Source organism: Pseudopodoces humilis, chromosome 9, assembly GCF_049639895.1.
Source record: "Pseudopodoces humilis isolate 2021_Gansu_Grassland_sample_001 chromosome 9, ASM4963989v1, whole genome shotgun sequence".
Classification (NCBI taxonomy): domain Eukaryota; kingdom Metazoa; phylum Chordata; class Aves; order Passeriformes; family Paridae; genus Pseudopodoces; species Pseudopodoces humilis.
Window position 1 is genome coordinate 28604203 of NC_142208.1, and position 24425 is coordinate 28628627.

The following is a 24425-nucleotide window of genomic DNA, read 5'->3' on the forward strand; positions in this document are numbered from 1 at the left end:
ATGAGCATGTCCTGAGCTGCCTGATGCACATGGAGACGTAAGGCACCGTGCTCCTGCAGTGCCACAGCCACCACTGACGTGCATGCCAAGCAGTCATGGAGTGCCTAAGAGCCTCTGACACCACCCAGGGAAGCAGGACTAGAAGCATATCAAATACACATAACAGTATGATGTAACATAAAGTTGAGAGCGTGGATGGCAATAATAAAAAGAAATGTCATATGGAGCAAAGAACAGGATCACACAGAAACTCTGTGACTATAGAAATCATGTGACAGCCTTATCAGGAAATGGATTATTTTCACATCTTCTAAGTCTATGGGCAAAAGTTTAAACCCTTTCAGCAGGTAAGAAAACAGACAAGTGTGAGCTTGTTCAAGCTTTCACGCTATAGATGTGAGCTGCAGTCTTGCAAGCAAAGTTTAGTACACAAAAAAGAAGATAACCAAGCCACCTGTAGATGCAGCTGATATGTCCTGGTCCCAGTATCTGTTGGTTTTGCTGCCTAACAACATACTTTATAAACAGAGGAGGGTCTAACTCCACCTCCTGTAGAGTTGCAGTCATGTCAAATTAAAAACCCATCAGACTAAGAGGGGGAAAACCACTTACTTGAACAGCTGTGTCTCACTTGTATAAACCATATGGTCAGACAACATGCAGTATGAGTAAATAACTTCATGGCTTAAACAAAAAGTGCACTCAAATAACAGAGGCTAACAATAAACAAGATCTGCAGTTCAGGTAAAAGAATCAAAACAGGACTTGAAGCAACCTCCCATACACACCCCTTTCCTTTCTCTCTGTGAAGACAAATGAACTCTTAAAAGATAACACTCATTTGCTGGCAAACCCAACTAATAAGGCACAGACTGAATGATCAGCGTGAGGAAAGTCTCTAGCATTGAGCTCTGGCCTTCTCAGTTCAAACTGGATTTACTTTCCTCCATTTCCTTAACAAGCTAATGGTACAAATCATAGTTTCATTTCCCCCAGAGAGTTATTTCTATAGCCCTCCCTTCTCTGGTGATCTTCATGCAAGCACTCATAAGGTCAATAATATTATAGAATCTTTAACCATCATCAGCTTGGAAATATCTCCCAAAACAGAAGCCACAATAAGTTTAGACATTCCTCTAGGGAAGGAAAGAACAAAAACACAAAAAGCATTCTAGTAAATCCGGTCTTGCAACAGAATAGTCAAAGAACAAAAGCATCTTATGAGTAAGTAACTAAAACACAAGCGAAAGAAGAAACCAGACTTCAACCATCCTAAAAAAAAGCAAGATTAATGTGGTGCATTCATCAGGACAACAATTCCAAAGCCCTGCTCCATCTGCCTCCTCCTTTATCAGGAGATCCTAAGGACCTGGCCTGAATTACTGCTCTCCTTCATGACTCAAAGGGTTTCAGGTGGCCTGATGCTGAAAATATCCTAATCCAGTGTCCTCTGTAAATTGAGACCACTACTCACTATGGACAGGAACAAGAAAATAAACAAATAGTTGCTGGTTTTGAACTGCTTGGGGATTATATGGCATCAAGTACTGCTTGAAATACAGCAGCTGTATTAGAGAAAGAGATACTCATTTCCCCAAGAATTCCAGAAACAGGGCAGACAGTGCTCCACTCTGCCCATTGGGATGGGCTGATGCCACTTCAGATTGGCACAGATGAAATATGTTAATATCTAGGAAAAAGGGAAGCATTTTTTTTTTTTGTTATCTAGCTGTATTTAACTAAAAACCACAGGTAACAAACAGAATTCCTTAAATTCTAGAACTGATTTTTCAGCATACAAATAACTCAAGTGACCTTTAAAAAAAAGCCTTTAGTACCATAGGAAAACAACTATTTCTATTTTCTGCTATATTCCATATATTCAGGAAAAGGAAGAACAGAGCAACCACACAAATATTCCACCCACATTTGGAACGTGAGAAATATAACTGAAACTCAGGAACAGTGCTGGAGACACTTTAAAGTCTCAATCTGCAGTGTACATGCTAGATATGGACTTTCAGAAGAGATAACTTAGGTTTAATAGAAGTGAAAAACGATGTGGTATTGATTCCATTTCTGTGCTCTAGTTGCCCAGTTACTCTGATTTATTCCAGCATCCCTCTCCATGTTTGCCACCAGCTCTGCCACGTTCACCTGGAGCCTGAATCCCTTTCTGTGCCATATCAACCCTGTGCTAAGCTGGGACTGACTGTGGCAGTGGTTGCACACAGACCTGGGCATTTCTCTTTATTCTCACCTTTCATCCTAGTTTTGTGGTTACTCAGTTCAACCAACTCTGCACTGTTGTTCATTAAACAGAAACTCTGTGAAGGAGCCAGGATTGCCTCCTGCTCCACAACATTCATCTTCAAAGGCAATGAATTCACAAAGCATAGTTTTACAATTATTTAACGCTTCATTAAACCTCTGTTTTGTAAAAAAACACAGTGAGTCTTTGTTGTGGTCACAGAGGGCTCAGTGGCATGAGCTGGAGTTGCCAAGAGCCCCTCAGGTCCTCTCTCTGTGGAATGGGCAGCACTATCCCCATTCCCAAGGCAGCTCCATGGCACAAAGCCTTAGAACACCTTTGCAGAACCTTTTTGGTGGGTTTTTTGAAAGCAGGTACTTTCAGCAGTCAACTGAGTACAAAAACCCTTAATTTTCATAACTATCCCTAATGAAAGACAGTGGTTGCTATCAAGAGTTTAAAAAAAATTTCCAGATCCTTGAAAAAGTACTTTGACCAAAAACTACAAAAAAAGATAGAATTTTCTTAAGTATCACCACCTTTCTTTACCCTTCCCACCCTCAAATCCTTCAGGTACTGAGCAAACAGAGTATTTGTAAAAGGTTGATGGCAGTACCTTCCATCAGTAGTTCAAGGCACATTTGCACAAATGGAGTAATTTCTAACATGAATATCAAGGTTTTACCTTTGCAGGTGAAGCATTTGATGTGGAAGTGTCTGGCTTGAACACGGAGCACTTCACCTTTACAAGGCTCCCCACATTTGTGGCAGTGGATGACTGGCTTTTCAGAGGGGTGGTGGGGCTCCTGAGGATGGGCCACTGTAAAGCAAACAAAAAATATTTCAACACAAACAAAAAGAATATTTTCTTCACCATGATATTTTCTTTTCATCATGACATAGGTGTATCTAGTCACATTTTATGCTCATCTAAAAAGTTACCACCATTTTATTTAAATACAGTCTTTTCATAAACCAGTAGTTTAAGACATTCACATCAACTACTACTTCTTTCCATTGAGGCTGCTACAGAAAAACGAGGAAAAATTCCCTCCCCAGTGTCAGTGCTGAAAAGTTTTTCAGAATGCCTGCCATTTTCTTTCCAAGAACATGAATGTGTGCAAACCATAGGATGAGCACACAAGGAAACAAAAGCTAAAATAATTTCATCCAAGAAAGAATATAATCCAAGCAAAAAGGATTGAAGGAATGTAATTCCAAATCATGTTCTGGGAAACCAGATGAACCAGATAGTCTGTATGCAAATGACTATACTAAAAATAAACTACAAACATCTCTTTTCCTACAGCAGATACCTAATGCAGGGAAAGCACTCCTGAAGAGGAAAGAAGCCAGTATTATTTCTCTCTACTGCCATCAATTCTAGCAGAAATTACCCTGAATGCAAATTAGAGATACTGTGAGTAGGCAGAAACTACCCACGTATTTGCAGTATTGTCAGGGAGACACAATTCCAGGTAGTGGTAATCAGCCACCCAACCACCCATAGCAGAGCTTGGATAGGAACAGGAAAAGTTAGTGGATTTCATGGTCATAATAAAAGTTTAATTGCTCCACATTTGGCTTCTGTAAAACATGTTTAACTTTCCCTTCAGATGTGGCAGCCTGGGGCCCTAACAGAAGTGCACGGGAGTAAGCCGGAGCAAGATTTAATGTCAACTGAACTGTTTGAAGTGGAAAGTATTACCCAGAATGTTCCCAAACAAACCTATGTTCCTTCAATTCTCCCTCCCACATCCCATTCTAGCAGCAGAAGCTTTTCTCTTTGTAATATTGTTCTCAAACTAGTGGTGCTCATCAGAACATTTCAGAGAAAACACACCTCTACCCACGCCTCTGTCTTTATACCATTCCTGTCCTACTTTTCCTGGCCTGCAAAGGACTGAGTGCTGATACATCACTCTCACTGTCACTGGGAAACATCTTCATTATTTTATCTCAGTTTTCTCGAGATCTTTTCCTTTCCTGATCAGTTCCTGGCATCACCCCAGCAAGGACTATGTTGTTTTTCAGGTTACTGCTTATTCAGCAATATAACTGATACCTTGCTTATATATTTACTGCACCAGATTCCTCCCCTTCTTCAATGGATTTCTAGGGGAAAAGGCCCATAGCTCCATCCAGTCTTCTCCATTATAAATGCCTTACTGAAGAAATGCTTCTATCATTTTGCATTACATAAATGCAAGATTAATAATAAAAAAGCTGAATATGTGATTAGGGGAGTAACAACATCAAGAATAGAGAATAAGAAATAATCTAAGCAATTTCTTTTATACACATCCAGCCAAACTAATACTGCAATTGTTATTCTCTTTCTATCACCACTCACATCTCCCACCCCAAATTTCAAATGGCTGAATTCCTCTACTCAAGCTTGAAGTTTTTAATAGCTCCTCTTCTGGTAGCCTCACCTAAATTATTTCCCCTGAACAGCCCATCCTGGTGAACAGAATTCAGCTGCTAATGCCAACCAGTATTTCAATTAGCAGCTCCAGTGAAGTAAAAGCTCACTGAATGCCTTACCTTGAGTGAACCTCATCTGACAGTCTACAATGCAATACTCTTTCTGGAGTGGAAGTTCTTATTCTTACAAACAAAACTATTCACTAGCAACCAAGGAAATATACAGGAAAGAAGAATAGAAAGAAGGAAAGAAAGAAGGAAAGGAAGAAAGAATAAAAGACAAACATTGTCTGGTGCAAGCTGAAGTTACAGTGTGGACTTTTAAACTTGCTCACAAGAGGAAATAGATAAAGAATTTGGAAAATGCTCCCTAAGATTTATATGTTGCAATGTGAAATCTGTACCTGAAACATTCTGCTTATTCCACCTCACATGTGTAGGACACCCTGACATTCCGCACACCAGGTTCCAGATCTTCTGGTATTGATCTGAAACACAAGCCTCTGCTCTTTACAGGAAAGTAAATAACTGTTTTCAAGGCTGGTCCAATGATGCAGCTTCTTTCCAGTTCTGCCTTTAAAGCCATTTAAATGAATACAAATACTGTTAGTTGCTATTTACAGGCTGATCTCTTAAGTGAAGCTAATTATGGTGCTTGTCTTACTGGCCTCCATTTGGCATTGTAGGTCAAAATCGAGTAATTGACTTTCAGGATGTATGCAATACTCACAAGGCTTTTCAGTGGCAGAGATGACCTTTCATAGTTACCAGTGAGGACAGAACAAGGAATTAAAGAAAGAGAAAGAGAAATACCTTTACAAGCAGCTTATTGAAATGTTTCTGACTGAAGTCCAGCCAGCTCACAGCAGTTTTCAGCTGCTCTGGGTCTGGAAAGTTCTGAGTCAGGAGATGGGTTCATCTCCTTGCAGGGATTTCACACCTTGAGAGAGTCCATATTTCAGGATCTGCCTGCACCAAGCCTCTCCACAGCAACAACAGAATATCTTCTCAGGCACCACGGACTGCACACGATGCAATAAGGCAACTCTAGACCGTGTCTAAGACAATTACAACAGACTACAGACAGCCTAATCAGTGACAGGACATAAATTTAGAATCTGGATAACACAGATCCCAACCTCTGCTCCACAACAGATCTCTGGGATGATATCCCCTAACCCTAAAGGAATAAAGCCATACGGTTAAGTTCGGCTAAATCACTGAGCCTGGGACCTACCAGCTTCAAATTAAGTTATCTGAATGTTTTCATTTCTCTGTGTCTTCAGAGTCTGGGACTGTAAACCGGGTGCAAAAGCACTGTTAAGCTCAGCCTGGTGTGAGAATAAATACCATGACAAGGTTCCCAGGGACAGGGAAGGAAAGAGTCACATGGGCACCCAGGACAGTCAGTCACATTCTTGGTTCAGTACCAGGGCTCACAATTGTCCTCACACCAAGAAGTGCTGCCCACAGCATGGGTGTGTGGCTGCAGGACATGGAATGATTCACACAGACACGGTTCAATGTGTGATAAGGAAAAGGATGATTTTATTTTGTAACTCCAGTATTTATAGATTATTGACAATGACCAGGGATTGGATAGTTAGGTCACCACCTTCCCAATCACACTGGTCGTGCGAAATGTCCATCAAAAGAGGCTTCTTGGAAAGAATGTATACACATCTATGTTTATAGTTACTTTCCTGGGAAAGTGACTAGAAACTATGAAAACAAAATCAGAAGGCTCAGTTTTCAGGGTGACAGGGGTGTGTAACACAAACACAGTAAAGTGTTTGCCAGTTCCAGTATAAGGGTGGGAACTGATGCCTGTCACGTCCCAGTTTAGCCCAACCAGCATGACAAGGAGCATGGGTGTTTTCTTGTAAGACTGCTGGGCACTGCCTGAAGACATTTTCTTTCTTTAATTAATGAATAAAATCTCTGGTCAGAGATATACAAAGAAGAGCTTTTTCAAGACAAGCTAGGCTGAGACTTCCACTCCTGCTTTCAAGACCAGCTTAAATGAATAATCAATGAATAATTAATGCTTTCTTAAACTCATTTAGGTTTCAAATAAGACAAATCAATGTCCCATTAAATATCCAATTTACCCTGAGTAACACATACACTGGGGATGTGCATCTGACTGGGACAACTGGGAAGCCTGGATTACATAATTTAAGTCAGGGACAAATAAAAAGAATAGAAAAAAACTCAATAACATCTTCATCTGTTAGAAAAAGTCTTTGTTACTGGAGTGTTGCTTTGTGCTAACATCACTCTGCAGACATCTCACCATTATTTTTGTCATTCCTTATGTTTCCTTGTGAATCAAGCAATGTTGATTTCATTATTTTTTGCAGCTGCACTATATGGATGTAAATTCAAATCAAATCTAACAGCTTGAGAGTATTTGTTACTGCATTTTATCTAAACATCTCAAAATAATCCCAGACCTGCAAAGAAATAATTAAAAACAAAAGAAGGTAGTAAAGACTACAACCCAATGTTCATATGAGAAACCAAAGGCATTTTCTGAGCAAAATTAAAGACTTAATTCACTGTGCAAAGTTGAAAACTGTTCTGTCAGGGTGTTTTCTGTAGAGCTGATCATTGTCTGAGGGTTTAGAAACAATTATTTTCTGTTGCATCAGCTAGAAATTAGACCTCAGTATTTGTAACAAACCTTTCTGAAATGGAAATTACATCAATTATCTGAAGAGTATGCAGCTGAATAAAGAAATAAGGAAAACAATGAAAATAAATACTGCAGCCCTCTTTATTGATGATTCTCTCCCTGAAGATAGAACTGTTATGAAATCAAAGGCTCAAGCTAAGGGATTCTTAGCTGCAGATTCTTGCTGGCAAGACTCCATGTATCTGCTGCAAGCCAGGAAGTACCTTGGCTTTTAACTGGAATCAGAAAAGCTTCTGGGAAACACCTCGCTATAGGAATGCTGCAAGGTGGAGCCACAACAAAATATTTTTAGTTCAGTTCTACTCTAAACTGCAATAAAAAAGAGCTTTCTCTAAATTTAAAGAAGATGATATGTGATACTGTTCTTTTAAATGTGAATTTTTATCATATTTGCATGGATACCTCCACAAATAAACCTGAAGCTGTACTCAGTCAACTCTACCCATGTTGTAGGATATGTAAGTTCAAGCTTTTTGCCAGGATACAGAATCTCTGTGATTTACTGTAGCTCCACAACCTCTGAGCTCTGTTGCACAGCACCGAGAACAGGCTGTGCACACTGCAGAGTGGGCAAGAGGATTCTCAGAATGTCACAGCTTTGCCCTTTATATCTTCAGAATGGCCTGACACAGACAGCGTGCTCTCTGAAATGCTGATTTTCAGTTGCTGTGTTTCCTTGGCTGAAGACTGGACTATTAAGGAGGAAAAATAAAGCACAGATGTAATGGTGTGAAAGTACTCCAAGTTTTTTGCTAGCCTGTTTTAGAATTTCCTCTCTCCTTTCTGCTTCCAGGAGTAAAAGTAAAGGACTGTGCTTGAGACTGCCACAGCAGGAAATGCAACCAAAGCCTTCTACAGACAACTCTCACTCTGCCCTTGTTCTCTGTATTACCTGATATGGCCTTGGAGGCTATGATTTCTTCAACTAATTTACAGGATTTGCAGTTCAAAACTTGAAGGTTTAAAAATAAAATTCCCTCATTATCTGATGCTGCCAAGCAGCTCCACTGTTAATGCAGCTGGGCAGCCCCTTGCTTGGGACAGGACAGAGGGAGGCAGGTGGGCACTGCACAGGATGACAAGCTGGGAAAAAATATGTTCTGAGCTGAAAGATGCTGGAGAGACACCAGAGAATCAAGTTCAAGAATGGAACCTGCCTTATCACTTTTTCCTCATGCTCTATTGCAAAGAGAGAAGTAATTTTCTCCCATCCTTTGTGTTTCTTTCAGAGATAAGTGTCTGTAAGCCCTGCTTTGTAAAGCCTGTCTGTCTATAGCCCATACAGTCTCCAAGGAATTCCTTTTTTGTAAAAGCCCAGCACGGCGGTGACTCGAGAAGCTACTGAAATACCCGTTTAAAAGAAGGGGTGAAAAATGCAGTGTCATTTTGCTTATCTGCAGACTCTTGAGTTCTTGAATCTCCAATCTGTAAGAATCCTATTAGGTAAGGTGACCAAGCAGTGACTGAGATGGAAATCAAACCTCCCAGCTGCCAGGGACAGATAAAGATATTACTGCAGTCATTAGCCACAGGTATCTGACAGGGATCTTCAGGAATTCCAGGAAATCCTGGAAGGAGGCACTCCCATGAACAGATACTAGCGAGCTGCTTGCCTACACATGTATGAGAAAGCCTAAGGGGAAATCCTAGACTGTAGCTAGCTCATACTACTGCCATTCAAATCATATCTGAAGAATCATTATAAGCTCTTCCTGCAAATTTATCTGTATCACTCCTACAATGTGCCAATTTGTCTTAAAACTATTTGTGCTGTCTATAGACATCCAGAGTAGCTATTTTTAAAAACAAGGCAGAAAAAAGATCTTAAACTCGGTAGCTTTTTGCCACAGTTTTGAAATGTTTTCTCACATTTTCCATAGAAGTATTATCATTTTCCCCTTATAATTCATCTGCTGCCGAAAACAGCAGATGCAAACAGGACCATGGCAGTGCAGCAGCTCTTTTGGCAGAAGTCAAAGGCTTCTGATCAGATCCGACCCTGATCATGGTGAGGTGTGGCACTCACACTCACATGAGAGCGCAGTGGGCTGACCATTGCATCCAGTGACAGCACAAGGCTCCAGACACTCCAAACACCCCATTTTACATCACACTCCTTTGCTGGGGTGTTGGTGAGATGAAGTCACAGCTCAGCAAGTAGGGCAGCTCAGCGAAGAAAGATTAGGAGAGAAAGTCATGAAAGAAGGACAGCACAACCCAAGTCTGCTCTGCTTTAGATCCAGAAGGAATTTCTGCCAGTCCCCCAGTCCTCTGTCTCTGGTCTGACTCTCTACTTGTTTAACAGAGAAGACCTAAGAAAAACTGATATTTTTCTTGTGTGTCCAATTCAATTCTGATCACAAACAATGCTTCTCAGCCTGTTCTTCAGCTACAATAAACAAAGTACACCAGAGCTATCTATCCTCAAAACAGCATCTCATGGCCAGATGTGGGGCTGACTACAAGACAGTAATGAACAGACTGGTATCCATTCCCTCCACCCCATCCTCCACATCTCTTGGCAGTTTCTGCAGCAACTAAAAGATCTTCACTATTTTCAATTCACAATTTTTCACAATTAGCACAAAATGCTAAACAGAAGATATGGCACATATCCAGTCTAGAAAACAGGTGTATTACTTCCTCAAAAAATGGATTTTTTAAAAGGAAAAATAAACTATAAAGACATTTACAAGTTTAACTAGATAAATTAGAATGATAAATTAGGGTCTCTTCCAAAAAAAAAAAAAAAAAAAACAAAACAAAAAACTGAGAAAACGCTATAAGCAAAGATATCAAACTTATTGCATGAAAATAGGATGTAAAGACTTCAATACCAGAAAGTAAATTTTAAAAATAGGAGATGAAACATACATTATTTTTGAGAATGGAAACCAGTACTTAAATACTTTCCTATTTTCAGATATACAAAACCCATAGATAGAGCTAATGCAGCTAAAAGAATGAAATATAAAAATTTAAGAAATATGAGTGCCAGGCAATAGCCCAACTGTAAACTGTAATCAATGAGAGACAACTCCTATGTTATTTACAAATAAAAATAAAAAGCTTTGTGCCACACACACCAATGTGTAAAAAGACAAGGAAATAATAAGCTTTAAAAATACAGCACAGGAAAAAAATCACATTTGTTTCAAAGTTTCAGAACACAAGTGCAAACATGCTTATTTTCTCTCTATTTTTCCTGCTGTTTCCTATCCTCCTCCCATGCTTCTTCTGCTATCTCAAGCTTTGATACTGCAATTAATTCCCCACAGAACAGCATAAAAGATCAGGGCCTGAGGCTTCAGCCCTATAAAGATTTATGCATATGAATAGTTCAGTATTAAGTGAAATATTTAACACCAGCACCTGCTTGATCCTATCTGAAAAAAGATCACCTCCTACAATATACACAAAATAAAACAATGTAACCTTGATCGTTCTGCCATTAAAAATGTGTTTGGTGGATCCAGTTTTCCAAGCCTTTGATAGTGATTGAGAGACAAAGAAAATTTGGTAGTGTTTATGTAGGGGCTATACCCTTATCTGGACACTCTGGGGATTTCACCACAGATTCTGACAGTCTATAGCTTTAGTGTACAATGTCCACAGTTTCCCAGTGACAAAGCATGAATGTGACTGGGTAGGCCCTTATGGCTGAACAGGAGCCCTGGGATATCCTACCCTTGCTTGGAACCCCCCTGGAGCCTGAGTGCTCAGTTTAGCCAGGTAGAAGCAGACTTTAGTGCTAACTCAGCTCTGCAGTCCAGGGAAACTGCAGCAGCTCTGCTGATGCACTTTCAACACAAAAGCAGCAGAGTCTATTTAGGAGAGTTTGTCATTCTCTAAAACAGCAGCAAGGAGGAACTTCTGCCACGTCTGTCCACACATGTTTGCCTTTGATCACTTGGCAGGTGAATAAAAGCACATTCTAGAGCATCATCTATACTTAGCGGGAACAAAAGGACTTGATGAAATTATTATATTTGCTTAAGAAAAGTTATAATCCTTTCAAAGAAGAGTCAAGAGCTTCTTAACTGAGTATGGTCAGGAGTTGTTTTAAGTTCAAACAGAAAAAGCAATAGGGAGTTTTAAAACTATTTTCAGTAATGAAAAGGCACTAATCTTGCAATGAAGTATGCAGCAAACTAGGACATGCTGAGAAACAGATGATGATCAAACAAATGTTGACTAAGCCAAGCTAGTCTTTGAATCAAAACCTGCATTCCTGCATTACTCAATATGATTGTTAACAGACAGATTGCTGATTAGTGGTTAGCAAGCCAAAGGGGAGAAGCACAGAGTGAGTTTATTCTGCTGTATTTCTACATTAGTACAGAGTAATTTTTGACAAGACAGATCACCATAAACATTGAGTGATAAAGAGACATTGAATCCTGACTCTCTTATCTGATGTTCTGGGAATGTCCTTCTTGATCTTCATCACATGCACTAAGGTTCTCTCCATAACCAACTTACTGACAGACATTATTATTATATATTATATATTATTTCAAGATAATCAACTCATCCTTGGAGACTCCTTGCTGAAGGGCTGGAAGATCATGCTAAACATTTGCTTCTCACACCCAACATCTGCAAGTCTCTAACATGTAGTATCTTTTTATTAGCCTTGTAAGTGGCAAAAAAAAATTGAGCTATGCCTTCAACACATCTGACATACACAAGAGAATCATTCATTATTTCAAAAGAATGATTTTCTTCTAACATAGGACCGAGGTAATTAGAAATTCAAGAGCTCCTCAGCATATTCTGTGCAACCATCTCATACACATCAGTTGATGTCTCAGTCTTAAAAAAAATATCACAGAATAGTCTGAGATGGAAAGGACCCACAAGGATCATGAAGTCCAGTATCAAAACCTTACTCACAACAATGAATAAACAGAAGTGTCAAATTATTCAGTGAAAATCCTTAAAGATCCTCAAGTCTACAAGAAAGCAAGTTGCTGAAGTTAGCAGAAAAAACAATTGCTTTTTCCAGACAGCATGGAAATTCTGGCTTACTGATGAGTGGTGGTTACCCATAATAGCACTCAAATGTCTATCAGGCCTCTCAGCTACCCAAACAGCATCCCACGTGGGGATTCTGGCAACAAACTCATCACAGTTCCCCTATGCATCCTTTTTATAGGCTGCATCAGTATTCCATGCAGTAAAATGAATTAAATTTTCTTCTGAAGTAAGTCAATATAAAAATGCTAATTATTTTAATCAATTCTCCCACTGTTCACCCTGAGATTATCTGAGGAGGAACACTGACCTGCATAAGTCAGTGGTCTCCCAGATCCTTTCAAAACAGAATCTGTAGTACAATTTCTCAGTTATCACCAGGAATCTACCCAAGGGAATTTTGCAAGGACCCTTGCAAAAGAGAGAGACCTGTCCTCAGCCAACCCCTTTAAACCACAGAAGCTCTGTGCCCCTTGCTCAGAAACCCTCCTTCAATCAAGGATCTCGTCAATGCCCATCATTCAGTACCAGCCTCACTTCTGGCATTTCTAAGGACTGAGCTACACAGCCTTAAATTAAAACAAGATAGCCACATTCATGAGCAACGCAAGTATTCATGATTTCCTCACACCCAGGAGAGTTTGCCACGTACAGAGCTGATAAACCACACATTTCAGAGGCCCTGCCCTGTGTTTAATTGCCCATGTTGGCACCCAGACCTTAAAAACATTGCAGCACAGAGGTCAGTTTCTGAGGTATATTATTTCAACAGTAAATAATTGCGCTCCTAAAGACCATCAAGTGTTAACATCACATGGTAAATGGACTATCACAGGGAAAGCACTGACCAGTATTGTACCCCTGACCACAGGCTGTTCCTCTGGCTAGCACCTCCAGTGCTGGATAGCAGGGAGACAACCTCAAATCCATCAAATCCTGTTTTGAGGTGCCCTTGGAGAAAAGAAAATACAAATTCAACTGCTTCTTTGAACAAACAAGTAATTAATTCATTGACTCTTGTTCAATCCAGAAGTAATAAAAAACAACACTCAGTGCTTCATTTCTATTTGGATCACTTCTTTAATTTTATATAATTTTAAGATACTGCTTCTGAACCAGATCCTGAACTAAAACAAAGTTCCACAATACTGCCATGTAGATTATACTGACATGTGTGATGCTGAAGTGGTACTAACAGCAGTGGGAAATGGGGAGTCTCTCACCCTGTTGAGAGTGTTTCTAGAACCTTGCCTATTATTCTCTTGTACAACATAAGACCAACAACATTTCACTTCTGAAGAGCTGGTATTGACAATAGATCATGTGCATGATTGGCTGACACAAGGCTTCTGTCATTTCTGTGTTTATACCACTTTATGATCAGCGCATATAAAACCTAGAATTATTTCTCTAGCTGTCTCTTACAACACAAAATGACCACCATTAATAAAAGACATTATTTTTTTTTTCAAAAACAGCCTCTAAAAATAGGGTCCAACTGTGGGGCAATACTGAAGCACTTACTTAGCTTTAATTCCCAGTGATTCAATTAGACTCAACAAGACACTCTTCTGAACAGAACAGGCTTAAGACAATGCCTAAGTGTTCTTCTTAGACAGATCCCTAGTGAGCCTGAAAGTTATCCAGGCTCAATGAAGGCAAGAATTAATCATTCTTTTGGGGATACTGACTGTCCTCTAGGTGGAAAACCAACTTTGTTATAAATAATCCTTTTTAAATTAGTTATGGATTGCCCCCAGAACAAAAAAAAATTCCTGTTCTCTGGTTTCTCCCCAAAGGGCACAAGACATTTTGATTAGTGGAACTTGGTCTTTTCCCCTGGTATCCATTAATTTTTCTATAAAAATAATTGTCTCTCCTACAGTAGCAGGCCAAATTATCATCCTAACTTGTAAATTCTTTCCTACCAAGATTCTTACCTCCCCCTTGGAAAAATATTTTTCTGCCCTAGCTTCATGTATTTTTAAACAATTTTACTATGCCAACACTATCTATAGTAGTGTTGCCTTGTGAATTCTTATCCAAAGAAAGCAAAAATATAATTTTTTATTCTGCTCAACCGTATTCACCATAACCAGCAGGGCTCTGGTAGTGATGGTGCTGCTGTGGTGACTTGTGTAGGAGGTGGCCAAGGATGGGACTGTGCTGGTCACTGTTGGTCCAACCAGCTCAGCAAATGGCAAGACTGACCCATTGCACATGGAAACGGAACCAGAGGAGCACAGAGAACCTCTGCAAAAACACAGACACAGCGGCAGGTGGTAAACATGGAAAGGACAAACAGCAGGAGACACAAGAGAAAGAGCAGAGCATTTCACAGTGCACTGGCACAGATTGCCCAGAGAAGTCATGGAGTCTCCCTCACTGGAGATATTCATGAGCCATCCAGGCACAATCCTGTGCCCTGTGCTCTGAGATGACCCTGCTAGAGCAGGGAGGTTGGTCCAGATGAGCCGCTGTGATCCCTCCCAAACTCACCCACTGTGGGATTCTGAGGTACAGGAGACAATGCCAGGACAGAGAAAACACCAAAGCACAGGGAGGAGAGAAACAAAAATGATGCCAGGGCAGGAGAAATGCTGAGGCAAAGTAGCTGCCCCAAGCACGGGCAAAGAGACCTGGGAGGAGGTACAGCTCCAAAAGGACTGCGGCCAGCAGAGGAACTCACGTGGAAATAACTGAGTAAGGAAAAAGGAGCAGCACAACGAAAGGAGCAGCAATGGCCTGGTACCAGTGTCCTGCCCCACCCACGCCCCAACAAAGGTACTGAGGACAATGAGTGACATGGACTGGAGACCAGCAAGGAGAAGTGTCCAGAGAGAACATGAGGTGTGCTTCTCTGAGCATGTGTTTGCCTGCTTTTATCTTCAAAACCAGAAACAGCAATTAGAACTTTGTTAATTGTGAGAAAATTAAATTGATTGAACCTCCCCTTTTCAAAACTGGGGGGATTTTGGCTCACATCACTCACTGTTTCAGTTGGAGGAAGAGCTGCCTCTACCACCTGAACCCATGAACTCTGTGGTCTCAAATTTAAGGACTAAACCCCCTAAGCCCTCCCCTCCAGTGAGATCAATAGCAAAAGTTCTCCCATTTCTCAGTATACAATATCTGCCATCGTATCTTCAGAGAGCTGGCTCCTACACACAGCTGGGATGCAAGGAATGTATGGAATTCCACTACTGAAAAACATGGGAAGTGGTCAGGCATGGCAGGCTGTGCTTGCCCAACCCTTTGGATATGAGTATTTGTACCCTCATGTGAATTAAGTGCTATAAAAAGTAAACTAAATTAAAATCTCCAGTAAACATGCAGCGCCTGAGCTGGCATCTCTTTGGTTATTTTTGTTTCTTTCAGTATCAATGCTGCACAGCAGAACTGCAATTTGAAACCTAATATTAAAAATAAATTTAGAAAGAGAAAGTACAGAAAAGCAATGCCATAAATGTGCCAATAGAAACATAATTCCTTTACAATTGCATTGCCTTTTAAAAGCAATAAGATGTTTATAAGACAGTCACATAGCATTGGATTTTTTTTTTTGTACAAGTAATGAAATCCCAACACTAAGATTGCCTTGTTACAGCTATGAAGCAAGGTGAAAGAAACTCTGCTCCAAAGACCTCTAATTCAAATAATCAAGGCAGACAAGAGGAATGTTCTTATCCTCATTAACACACGGAGAGATCAAATTACCTCCCCAAGGTCACCTTAAGAGCCTCTAACATAAAACCATTCTATTGTTCAGCACTTTAACTACAAGTGTATTTTTTTAACATCTACTACTCTGCATATTTGTAAAATGCCTTTTCTGTGGTTTGTACAAGGCAGCACATGCCCTTATTAAAAAAAAAAAAAAAGCCTGAATGCCCAGCCCCAAAAGCAAACTGCCAAGCAGAAACAAATTTGAAACTAAGTAAACTGAAGCAAAAAGAAAATTAACTCCTCAATCCTCCCCCTGCCAATGTGTGATTGCATAATCTTGTCATGTGCTCCAAAAGCAACAAACTTGGAGACTTTCCCAGGTCACCTGGGGTTAAAAAGTTCCAAAGTCATGAGTTCAAATCAAGACTGTATTTTATCAACGACCATGACACTGAGACAGTGTTAGGGCCAAATCCCATTACTCAACATTTTCCTGATTAACAAAGGGAATAGATGTTAAGACTGCAAATACACAGAGACAAAGCTCCCAAGAAAGAACACATTTAAATTAGCAGACAGGTAACATTTGCATACTCTTCAAGGCAAGTCCCATCTACAGCAGTCACATTACAACTACAGAGAAAGACTAAAAGCTCCTTTGGGGGCTCACAGCTCTTGGGATTGGCAAATGAAAGAGAAGGTTGGAGCTACTGCAAGCATAAAACCAGTCCTCTTGGGCAAAACCTGAAGGGCTACTGCTACCATGCTTTATCAAAAGTATGAAGAAAAAACAGAGAACAAAATCTCTCTGCAAGACCAAACCAGACCATGGGCCAATCCATATGGGAAATATGGTTAACATTTTGGTAACCTGCACCTTCTGTGTGGCTGCCTGGAAAGCCAGCACCACTGAACACCTACAGAGAAGTTGTGAGAACCTGAAAACTCGATCAAGCTCACTGAAACTGGTACCCAGTAGGTGCCAGCACCTTCTTTTCAGCAGAATCAGTGTAAGAGGAACAGAAATCATTAAGCCTGTGTGCCATGTTCTTTAATCCAAAAAAATCTTCAACCCTTCATATTTTCTCCTTTTATCTTTCCAAGCATACAGAAGCATGGCATGAACAGCTACTAATCCACTTTCATAGGTTTGCCCATGGATGATCCTGCCCAAGATCTCATCAGGTACAAAGCTGATTACCAATATGCTTTCACAGACTAGCACTTGAATGCCAGGGCTGCCTTCTCATCAAGTGCTCAAGAAATCAAGAATCAGGGCTAAATCCTCAGTTTATGTGAACTAATGGGGGCAAAAATTAAGCTACAACACTTGTATCACACAGAAACCTGGCTAGCAGGCTCCCAACCCACACACTGACCTCAACACAGAAGCAGTAAGAATGCAGATTATTCAACATGGGCTTTAAATGGCTGGAGAGAATTAATAACAAGACATACATTTATGCACACATTAACTTTCTTTCTGTTAAAGCATAAGAAGAAAGTTGCCCTTGGATGCAGCACAATGATAATAATTTAGCTGAGTAACTAGATAATAAGGGCTCATAACTGGAAATAGATAAGTACACAGAGACATGAAAATGTGGTATCAGTCTGACATAATTTAGGAAGCGCCGTTTGGTGTCAGCAGAAAACACCCTGGCCTCAGGATTTTTTTTGTGTATGAACTAACCAGGCAGACACTGAAATCATTCTACAATATGAGCATAATGAAGCATGCTAATTTGTTAAAAACTGTTACCAACCATTTTGCAATTCAGTGAATTGGAGTTGGATTTTTCTAGCTGAAACCAGTCTCTCCAGTGCCTGCTTAATGTGTCCATGAAATGACACTGGACTGACCTGCATTTTCAGCCTGTTGAAACCACAGTTCAGCTGTGGCTGGAAGGAAGGGTACCAGCTGTATTGTACTGACTGTGTTTTGCAAGAGTATCCCTGTAGAGTGACATTTACAGCAATAAATCCTGACCTTCTGACTAAAGCAGAGGAGAAAAAAAAAAAAAGTGAAAACAACCAAAACAAAACAAAATCCCAAAGAAACAAAGCAACCAAAAAAACCCACCAAAAACAGGAAAAAGAAAATTGAGACAGAAACAAAAGAGTAAAAATAAAATTGTTGGGGCAATTATTTGATACTAGTAACATATAAAATCAAAATATTTAACAGATACTATCTTTTCTCCCTCTGCAGCCATGAGATATGAAATATCAGTAATTGCACTCCAGAATTAAAGAGAGCATTTAGTTATTTTAGTCCACTATCTCTGTGAACAGGAAAAAAAATATTTATATCCAACATAAGCATAAAGAGCCATTTTTGATAATGCATTAAACTTGGTGTGGAGGGGAAAGGAAGCAATTTAAACACAAGTCTTTTTCAGATTTTCAACCATTTATTGTCAATTTCTCCTGCTATTCTATGAAGCTTTTTTTTCTGCCATTTTTTCCTCCCCAAAAATGATGGGCTTGTTTTAATTTTTTTGAAGGTAAATGACAACTTTCATGGTGCAAGATGCTAAAACTGAATTTACAGAGTATTCCTCAGGTACAACCCCACATAACACAGAGAGTCCAAACCAGTGAATATCAGCTGGGGGACAGGACAGGAACATATAAAAGGACAAACCTGAATGCTACACATATTTTATGTACACTTCAAAAAAACCAGCGGCCCTGCCTTAAAATGCATCTTACAAAACAAGCAACAGTTATGATAAACTGAACGACAATACTTATTTTTCTGAAAATATGACTGATGTAGTTAATTCAAATGTTTCTGAAACCTGCACTTTCCAGGATTTGGGGTGAAATTCCTATTTAAACCATGTCTGGTATGGCTCACTGATAGGGGTAGCAGGTCATCAGTTCATGACTGACATTATAAAAGTAATCCTGTAAATCTGAAATAGGAGATCCCAAAGCTACTAAGTAGCCAATAAATATTTTGTTGGGTCACTGGCTTTCATCAACAAAAATTATCTATAGACTGGGTAATGGTTATTACTACAATCCTCCAGATATATGTGACAGTGTGGCAGGCATTTGTCATATGCAAGGCATTTGTCCTGCTCTCCTCAATCTATGAGTCTGTGAAGCTAATTGCACTCACTTTTTATTTACATTTAAAAAAGTCTTAGCACGGGTGTTCAAAGCTGCAGAACTGCTCACTCTTACTCAGCTTTACTCCTTCTTATTTCTATTTCTTCCCTAGTTTGAATTTCTCCCACGTTATTTCTTACAGAATACTCAAAAGTAAAGAACACAGACTCTCCTCTTCACAGAAGAGACTGAGTCTGAATCTGTCTGTGATAAAGTAATGCCCCCAAACCACATCCAGTACACTCAAATACAACTCAGAATGTGTCTCGCATCTTCATAGTACAATAAATGACACAGACCAGTATTATTGAAACACCCCACAACCATTTCTAAATTCTTTAAACTGGAAAATTCTTCTGTAGGAGGCTTAAAATGATACTTACAGGTAACTGAAACTGGTATCTAATTTACTACTGCAAAATTCAAGCATTTTGCAAAATCCCATATGATCCATTTATCCATTAAAATGTGAAATATACCCTCTCAAGTCCAGATTTGAATATATCAATATTTATCTTTAAAATTTTAAACTAGCTGCTGCAGTGGTCAAAGCTACTTGAACTGTAGCAAATGCAGGTAAAGAACTGTCAACTTGGGTTAAACCACAGAAAAAAAAACCCCAAACAAACATGTACACACAGAAGGGACCCTGCTGTGCAGACACACTAAATTAGATGTGTTCCAGATTCTAGCCTTATTAAAGCAGGTACAATGATGATCAATGCAATCCACTGCAGGGATTCACACACCATTTTTTACTGAAAGGAAAACAACAACTGCCAATCACAGCATGCACATCTTAAATGTGAAGGTTTAAACCTCAGGTGACTGTGGCTGGCACATTAGGTTTTGGCTCCAGCCTATCAATAAACATAATTACCTTTTTCTTTCACCATGGCAAATAATTTTTCTTCGAAGTAGAAGCAGCAAGAATTAACTGAAGTAATTTAAACACAATCTCTTTTCCAGCAGTGTTTGGCTGAGGTGGATTAAAAAAAAAAAAAAAAAAGAGAAAAAAGAAAAAAAGGCAGCTTATTCCAGACAATAATCTCCCCTGGTCAGGTTTCCCACAAGGTCTGATCAGGTCCGATTGCTCATCACTGTCTCTTTGCTTCTCGTTTCTCTCATCTTTTCCCCCTGTGGTCCTTTCCCGTGGCTCATGGCAGCTCCCGCCTGCCCGTGGGTTCTGCCCCTTGTGCTGGGAGCAGCAGCCGCAGCTGCCGGGGCAGCAAATGCAGCAAATGCAGCAAATGCTGCATCCCCAGGCCCATCCCCATCCCCTGACACCACCTTGCATTCCTCTGCCCTCGCACAGCCCGGCTGCCGCTGCTATCCGCTCCCCAGTGACTCGCAAAAAGCCGCAGAGGAGATGTGAGGGAGAGCAGGAGAGCTGCTCCAACGCACACACAAGGCTGAAGTGGTATTTATGAGTTTCCTATTATTTCATTTACTCAAACTGAGCCAGGATCAGGAGGGGAAACAAAGATGAGCACAGGCAAGTGCTGAGGCAGGCTGCAGCACAGCGGCTTTTCTATGGTGAGCAGTTTATCTACTCCTGGATTTAGCTTTAAAGCAATTACTAAACTACAAAACATGCTAATAAATGGTCTCTCAATGCCTACTGACCATAGAACAGATTAGAGTAACATACAGCCTGTGCAAGATAGGAATACCTGTCTATTCTCTATTTCAAACAACAATAAAAATAATAAAAATGAGAACTGTCACTGTTCAGTGAGCACCTGGGTTCTGAAGCCAGGCAGTGCTATACAAATGTTTGCTGTGGGTCAAAGTGCTATATTCTGAAATAACTGTAAACAATAACTTCTCCTAAGTTACTCCTTTGCAGATGACAGCCACAGGCACTCATGGAACTGAGAAGACAGAAGTGTTTTGAAACAGCAGCACTGAGGTGGGAATTTCACTCCCCAACACATCACCAGCAAGACCAAGCACCAGTGTAGAATGTGGGCATCAAACCAACCTCCCAATTTATGGTTTTCCAGGCACTAAACTCTACTGAGAAAGGACTGGTCAGTAAACTGATGCTGAAAACAAACAAGCCAATCCTTTAGAATATTGTCAAGTCTCATCATCATATACCAAGGTTCTGCTTTCTATAAAAAGATGCAGGTCAGAGTCAGGGGAAACAAAACTTTCCTTTTACAAGCAAACTTTTATTCACAGTTATAAAGAAAAGATTGGAAATATGACTAACCAAAATCCTGAATACCCCTTAAAAGCCACTTGTAGTTTTTAAATACATATGTACTGCTAGCATCAAGATTCTGGAGAGCCTCTATCACTACAACTATTACTGAGTTCTTCATTTTATCTAGCTACCAGTGACTTCCCCAAAATAAATCTGTTATTCATGCCTTTGCCTAGAGAGTAAATTTTATATTTGTGGTTTAAAGGCAGAGAGAATGGCAAATGGAAATGAACTGACTTGTCAAAGACAGAGGTGATCTCAGCAGCAGAGAACTAGGCCAAATATAAGGATATTCTGGGCTAAATTATGGATGGATAGATTCATTGAGCAAAAACTTCAACTTGACCAGAGCTCAGTGCAAAATGTGCTTTTTGTTACATGACAGAAGTGAAATTACATTCATACTGCACCCTACACTTACACTGCTCACACCTCCACAAGTGAATTCCCTCTCCACGCTGCTCTATGTAGGGAGAGAGATATTAATGTAAAGAAACAAGCTGTAGGCATCAGCCAGACAGAGCAGCAGATGGCTGATACCTGCTGGAAAAAAATCAGACCACGCACACAGCGTTAAAAATATTTGCAGTAAATAAATTCTAGTTGTTTTGTATAAATGCCACCCAGAACAATAGAAATAAATTAAACAAGCCAGTCTGCCTCACCCAGAAGGTATGTCTTATTCAGTGACATTCTTTAATAAATAAATCACTGAGAGAGAGAGAGAGAGAGAGAGAGAGAGAGAAAGAGCCAGAGATAGAGGCACTTGCATGGAAAAAAATAGTTATTCTATTCTAACAAATCTAGGCTGGCTTTCTATTGTTAGCAGTCCAGCGTGTAAGAGCAGCACAGCACAGGCAGTCTGACATTCTTGCTTCTATGACTCAGTCTGTTACTATTAATAGCATCTGAGGCTCAAGTGGGGAGCTGGGCTGAACCCCACCAACACAGAGGCATAAGCCATGATGTCACATTTCTGACACATCAGAGATGTCAGGTTGTAACTCAACCTGGCCGTGTTCTTTTTGGAGCTGTATTTTGTAAACAGTTAGGGGAGAGCCTCCTGAAAGGGACACATCTGACCTTCATTCATAAATATTTGATTTGATGTGCAGAGCACAGCCTATGGACTCACACCCATGGATGCTGTTAACCCCTTCCTGGGATCCTCAGACACTCTCAAAAGGCTTGCAGTGATGATCATTCTTTTTTTTTTTTTGTTACAGCAAGCTGCTGACACAGAAGCTGCTTGTTGGTATGTGGACTTTCTGTTCTCTGAGTACATTCCTCCATTTTTCACATGTGCTAGAGATTAGCACTAGTGCATCTCACATCGTTCAGCCACGAGAGCTGCAGTGCGAGACCACAGCAGCATGCACATGAAATGTAATTTAAAAATACAGGCTGCAGTAAATTATATTAGAGATTTAGGAGTAAAATGTTATCTACTCCAGAGTAAAGACATATGAAGACCAGAGGTTAGTACTGTAAATAAAGTCTCTTACAGCAGGATGGTTTTTGGGTTTAATCTCATTGTTCTAAGTCAAGGCTAAAATTTTTACCCTGCTGTACAACTTAGAATCAACTCAGATATCCTAAACTAGAGATGAAAAAGGAATAGGCAGCATTCTAGAAACAATCCCTTGGCACTTATTGTTATTTAGGAGTACCTATTTTAAAGAAAGCAAAATAACTCTTTTTCTTTAAATACCTTTTGCACTGTACAAACTAAATAAAGTCTTCCTTGAACACAGTGTGGGTGGAAGAGTCTCAACAAGTACACTACAGCTAAACAACATGCTCATGTTGCTGTTATTTTCTGGTGAAAAGTATCTTGTGCATTCAGTGAGAGGCATGACAGCGATACTGAGATCAATCCACAGGGGGAAAGAGTTAAACCAGTTTGTTTTGCTGTTTCTTGTACCTTGATAATATTGAAAAAGTATGAGTAAGATACTAAGCTGTTTAGCTATGATTTAGGGTTATGTTATTCTCATTTTAAAAGACAGTGTTCATATTTTTATCTTGCATTCATTCTTCACAGATGAGATCATGGCTTAGAAGTATCAGCATACAGTTTTTGTACAATTTCTTCAAAACTGAACTGATCTCTCTTGTTCATAAAGAAATGAGGAAAAGGCAGGTAAAAACCAGAAAAATAAAGGGAAGAAGCTGTTCCACTAAATAATACTCAGGAAAACATAATCTGTTTAATATCCTTGCTTCCAGCTAAAAGCCTGGAACAAAGTTTTGACAAGAAAGACTGTCCCAAGCTTCCACAGCTTAACCACTGTCCAGCCTAGGTCAATTGAGAGCCATCACTTCTATGAAGTCTCAATTACAGCATTTTGCAAAATGCTCCCTTCTCCAGGAAAGAAATGCCACTCTTGTGACCTGCTCTAACTGATATCCTGACTTACCCGTGCCTGCTCAGACCAACACCAATAATGTCAATTTGGAATTTCTTGCAAAAGCCCCGTGACCCAGCAGTGGTCCCGCTGCCCTAGTGGGCAAGCCTACACTTCCCAGTTTTAGGATTCTCAAAAGCTATGTATTAACCATTTCCTGGTTTCTCCTGGCCACATGCTCCTCCAGGATGCAGTGTTTTCCTCAGCCAGCCCATTTTCCATCTTTTGGAGCCAGCTGGAGCAGCAGTGCTCCTGAAGGGCTGCAGCACAGAACCAGGCAGGCAACTGATGGGGAACTGATGGTGCTGGTGGAGTTTTCCAGATTCACCAGAACCCAGTGAGCAGAACTCAGGCTGTACCTGACAGAACTGATCCCCACACCAGGTGAACTCAGAGTCATCCAAGCCTGCAGGCACTGGTATTCTGTGAGACATCCTTGAGCCTTTCCAACCCTCCTCAGAGTTTTTGCTCTGTAACAACTTCATCCTGCAGCTTGTGCAATGCTCTGAGGCTGCCAAGCCCGCCTCACCCCCATGTCCTCACCACACTGCCCTGTGTGGAACCAGCAGGAAGCTGAGGAGCTGTGAAGGTCCCACAGATTGACCTCCCCACCACAGACCCCCTCTGCTGCCCCATCACAAGTTTTGAACAGTCCACAGGAGCATA

The 24425-nt window shown here is 40.3% G+C and overlaps 1 protein-coding gene across 6 annotated transcripts in view; it reads right to left on the reverse strand.

Moving 5' to 3' along the window:
- Window positions 1-24425, reverse strand: part of ABLIM1 (actin binding LIM protein 1) — a 130483-nt gene that overhangs the window by 96858 nt on the left and 9200 nt on the right. For all 6 annotated transcript variants that reach the window (XM_014250229.2, XM_088059646.1, XM_088059645.1 and 3 more), the window contains exon 2: window positions 2937-3071. In XM_014250229.2, the coding sequence (XP_014105704.2) occupies window positions 2937-3071 (135 nt within the window). The remainder of the gene's footprint in view (window positions 1-2936; window positions 3072-24425) is intronic.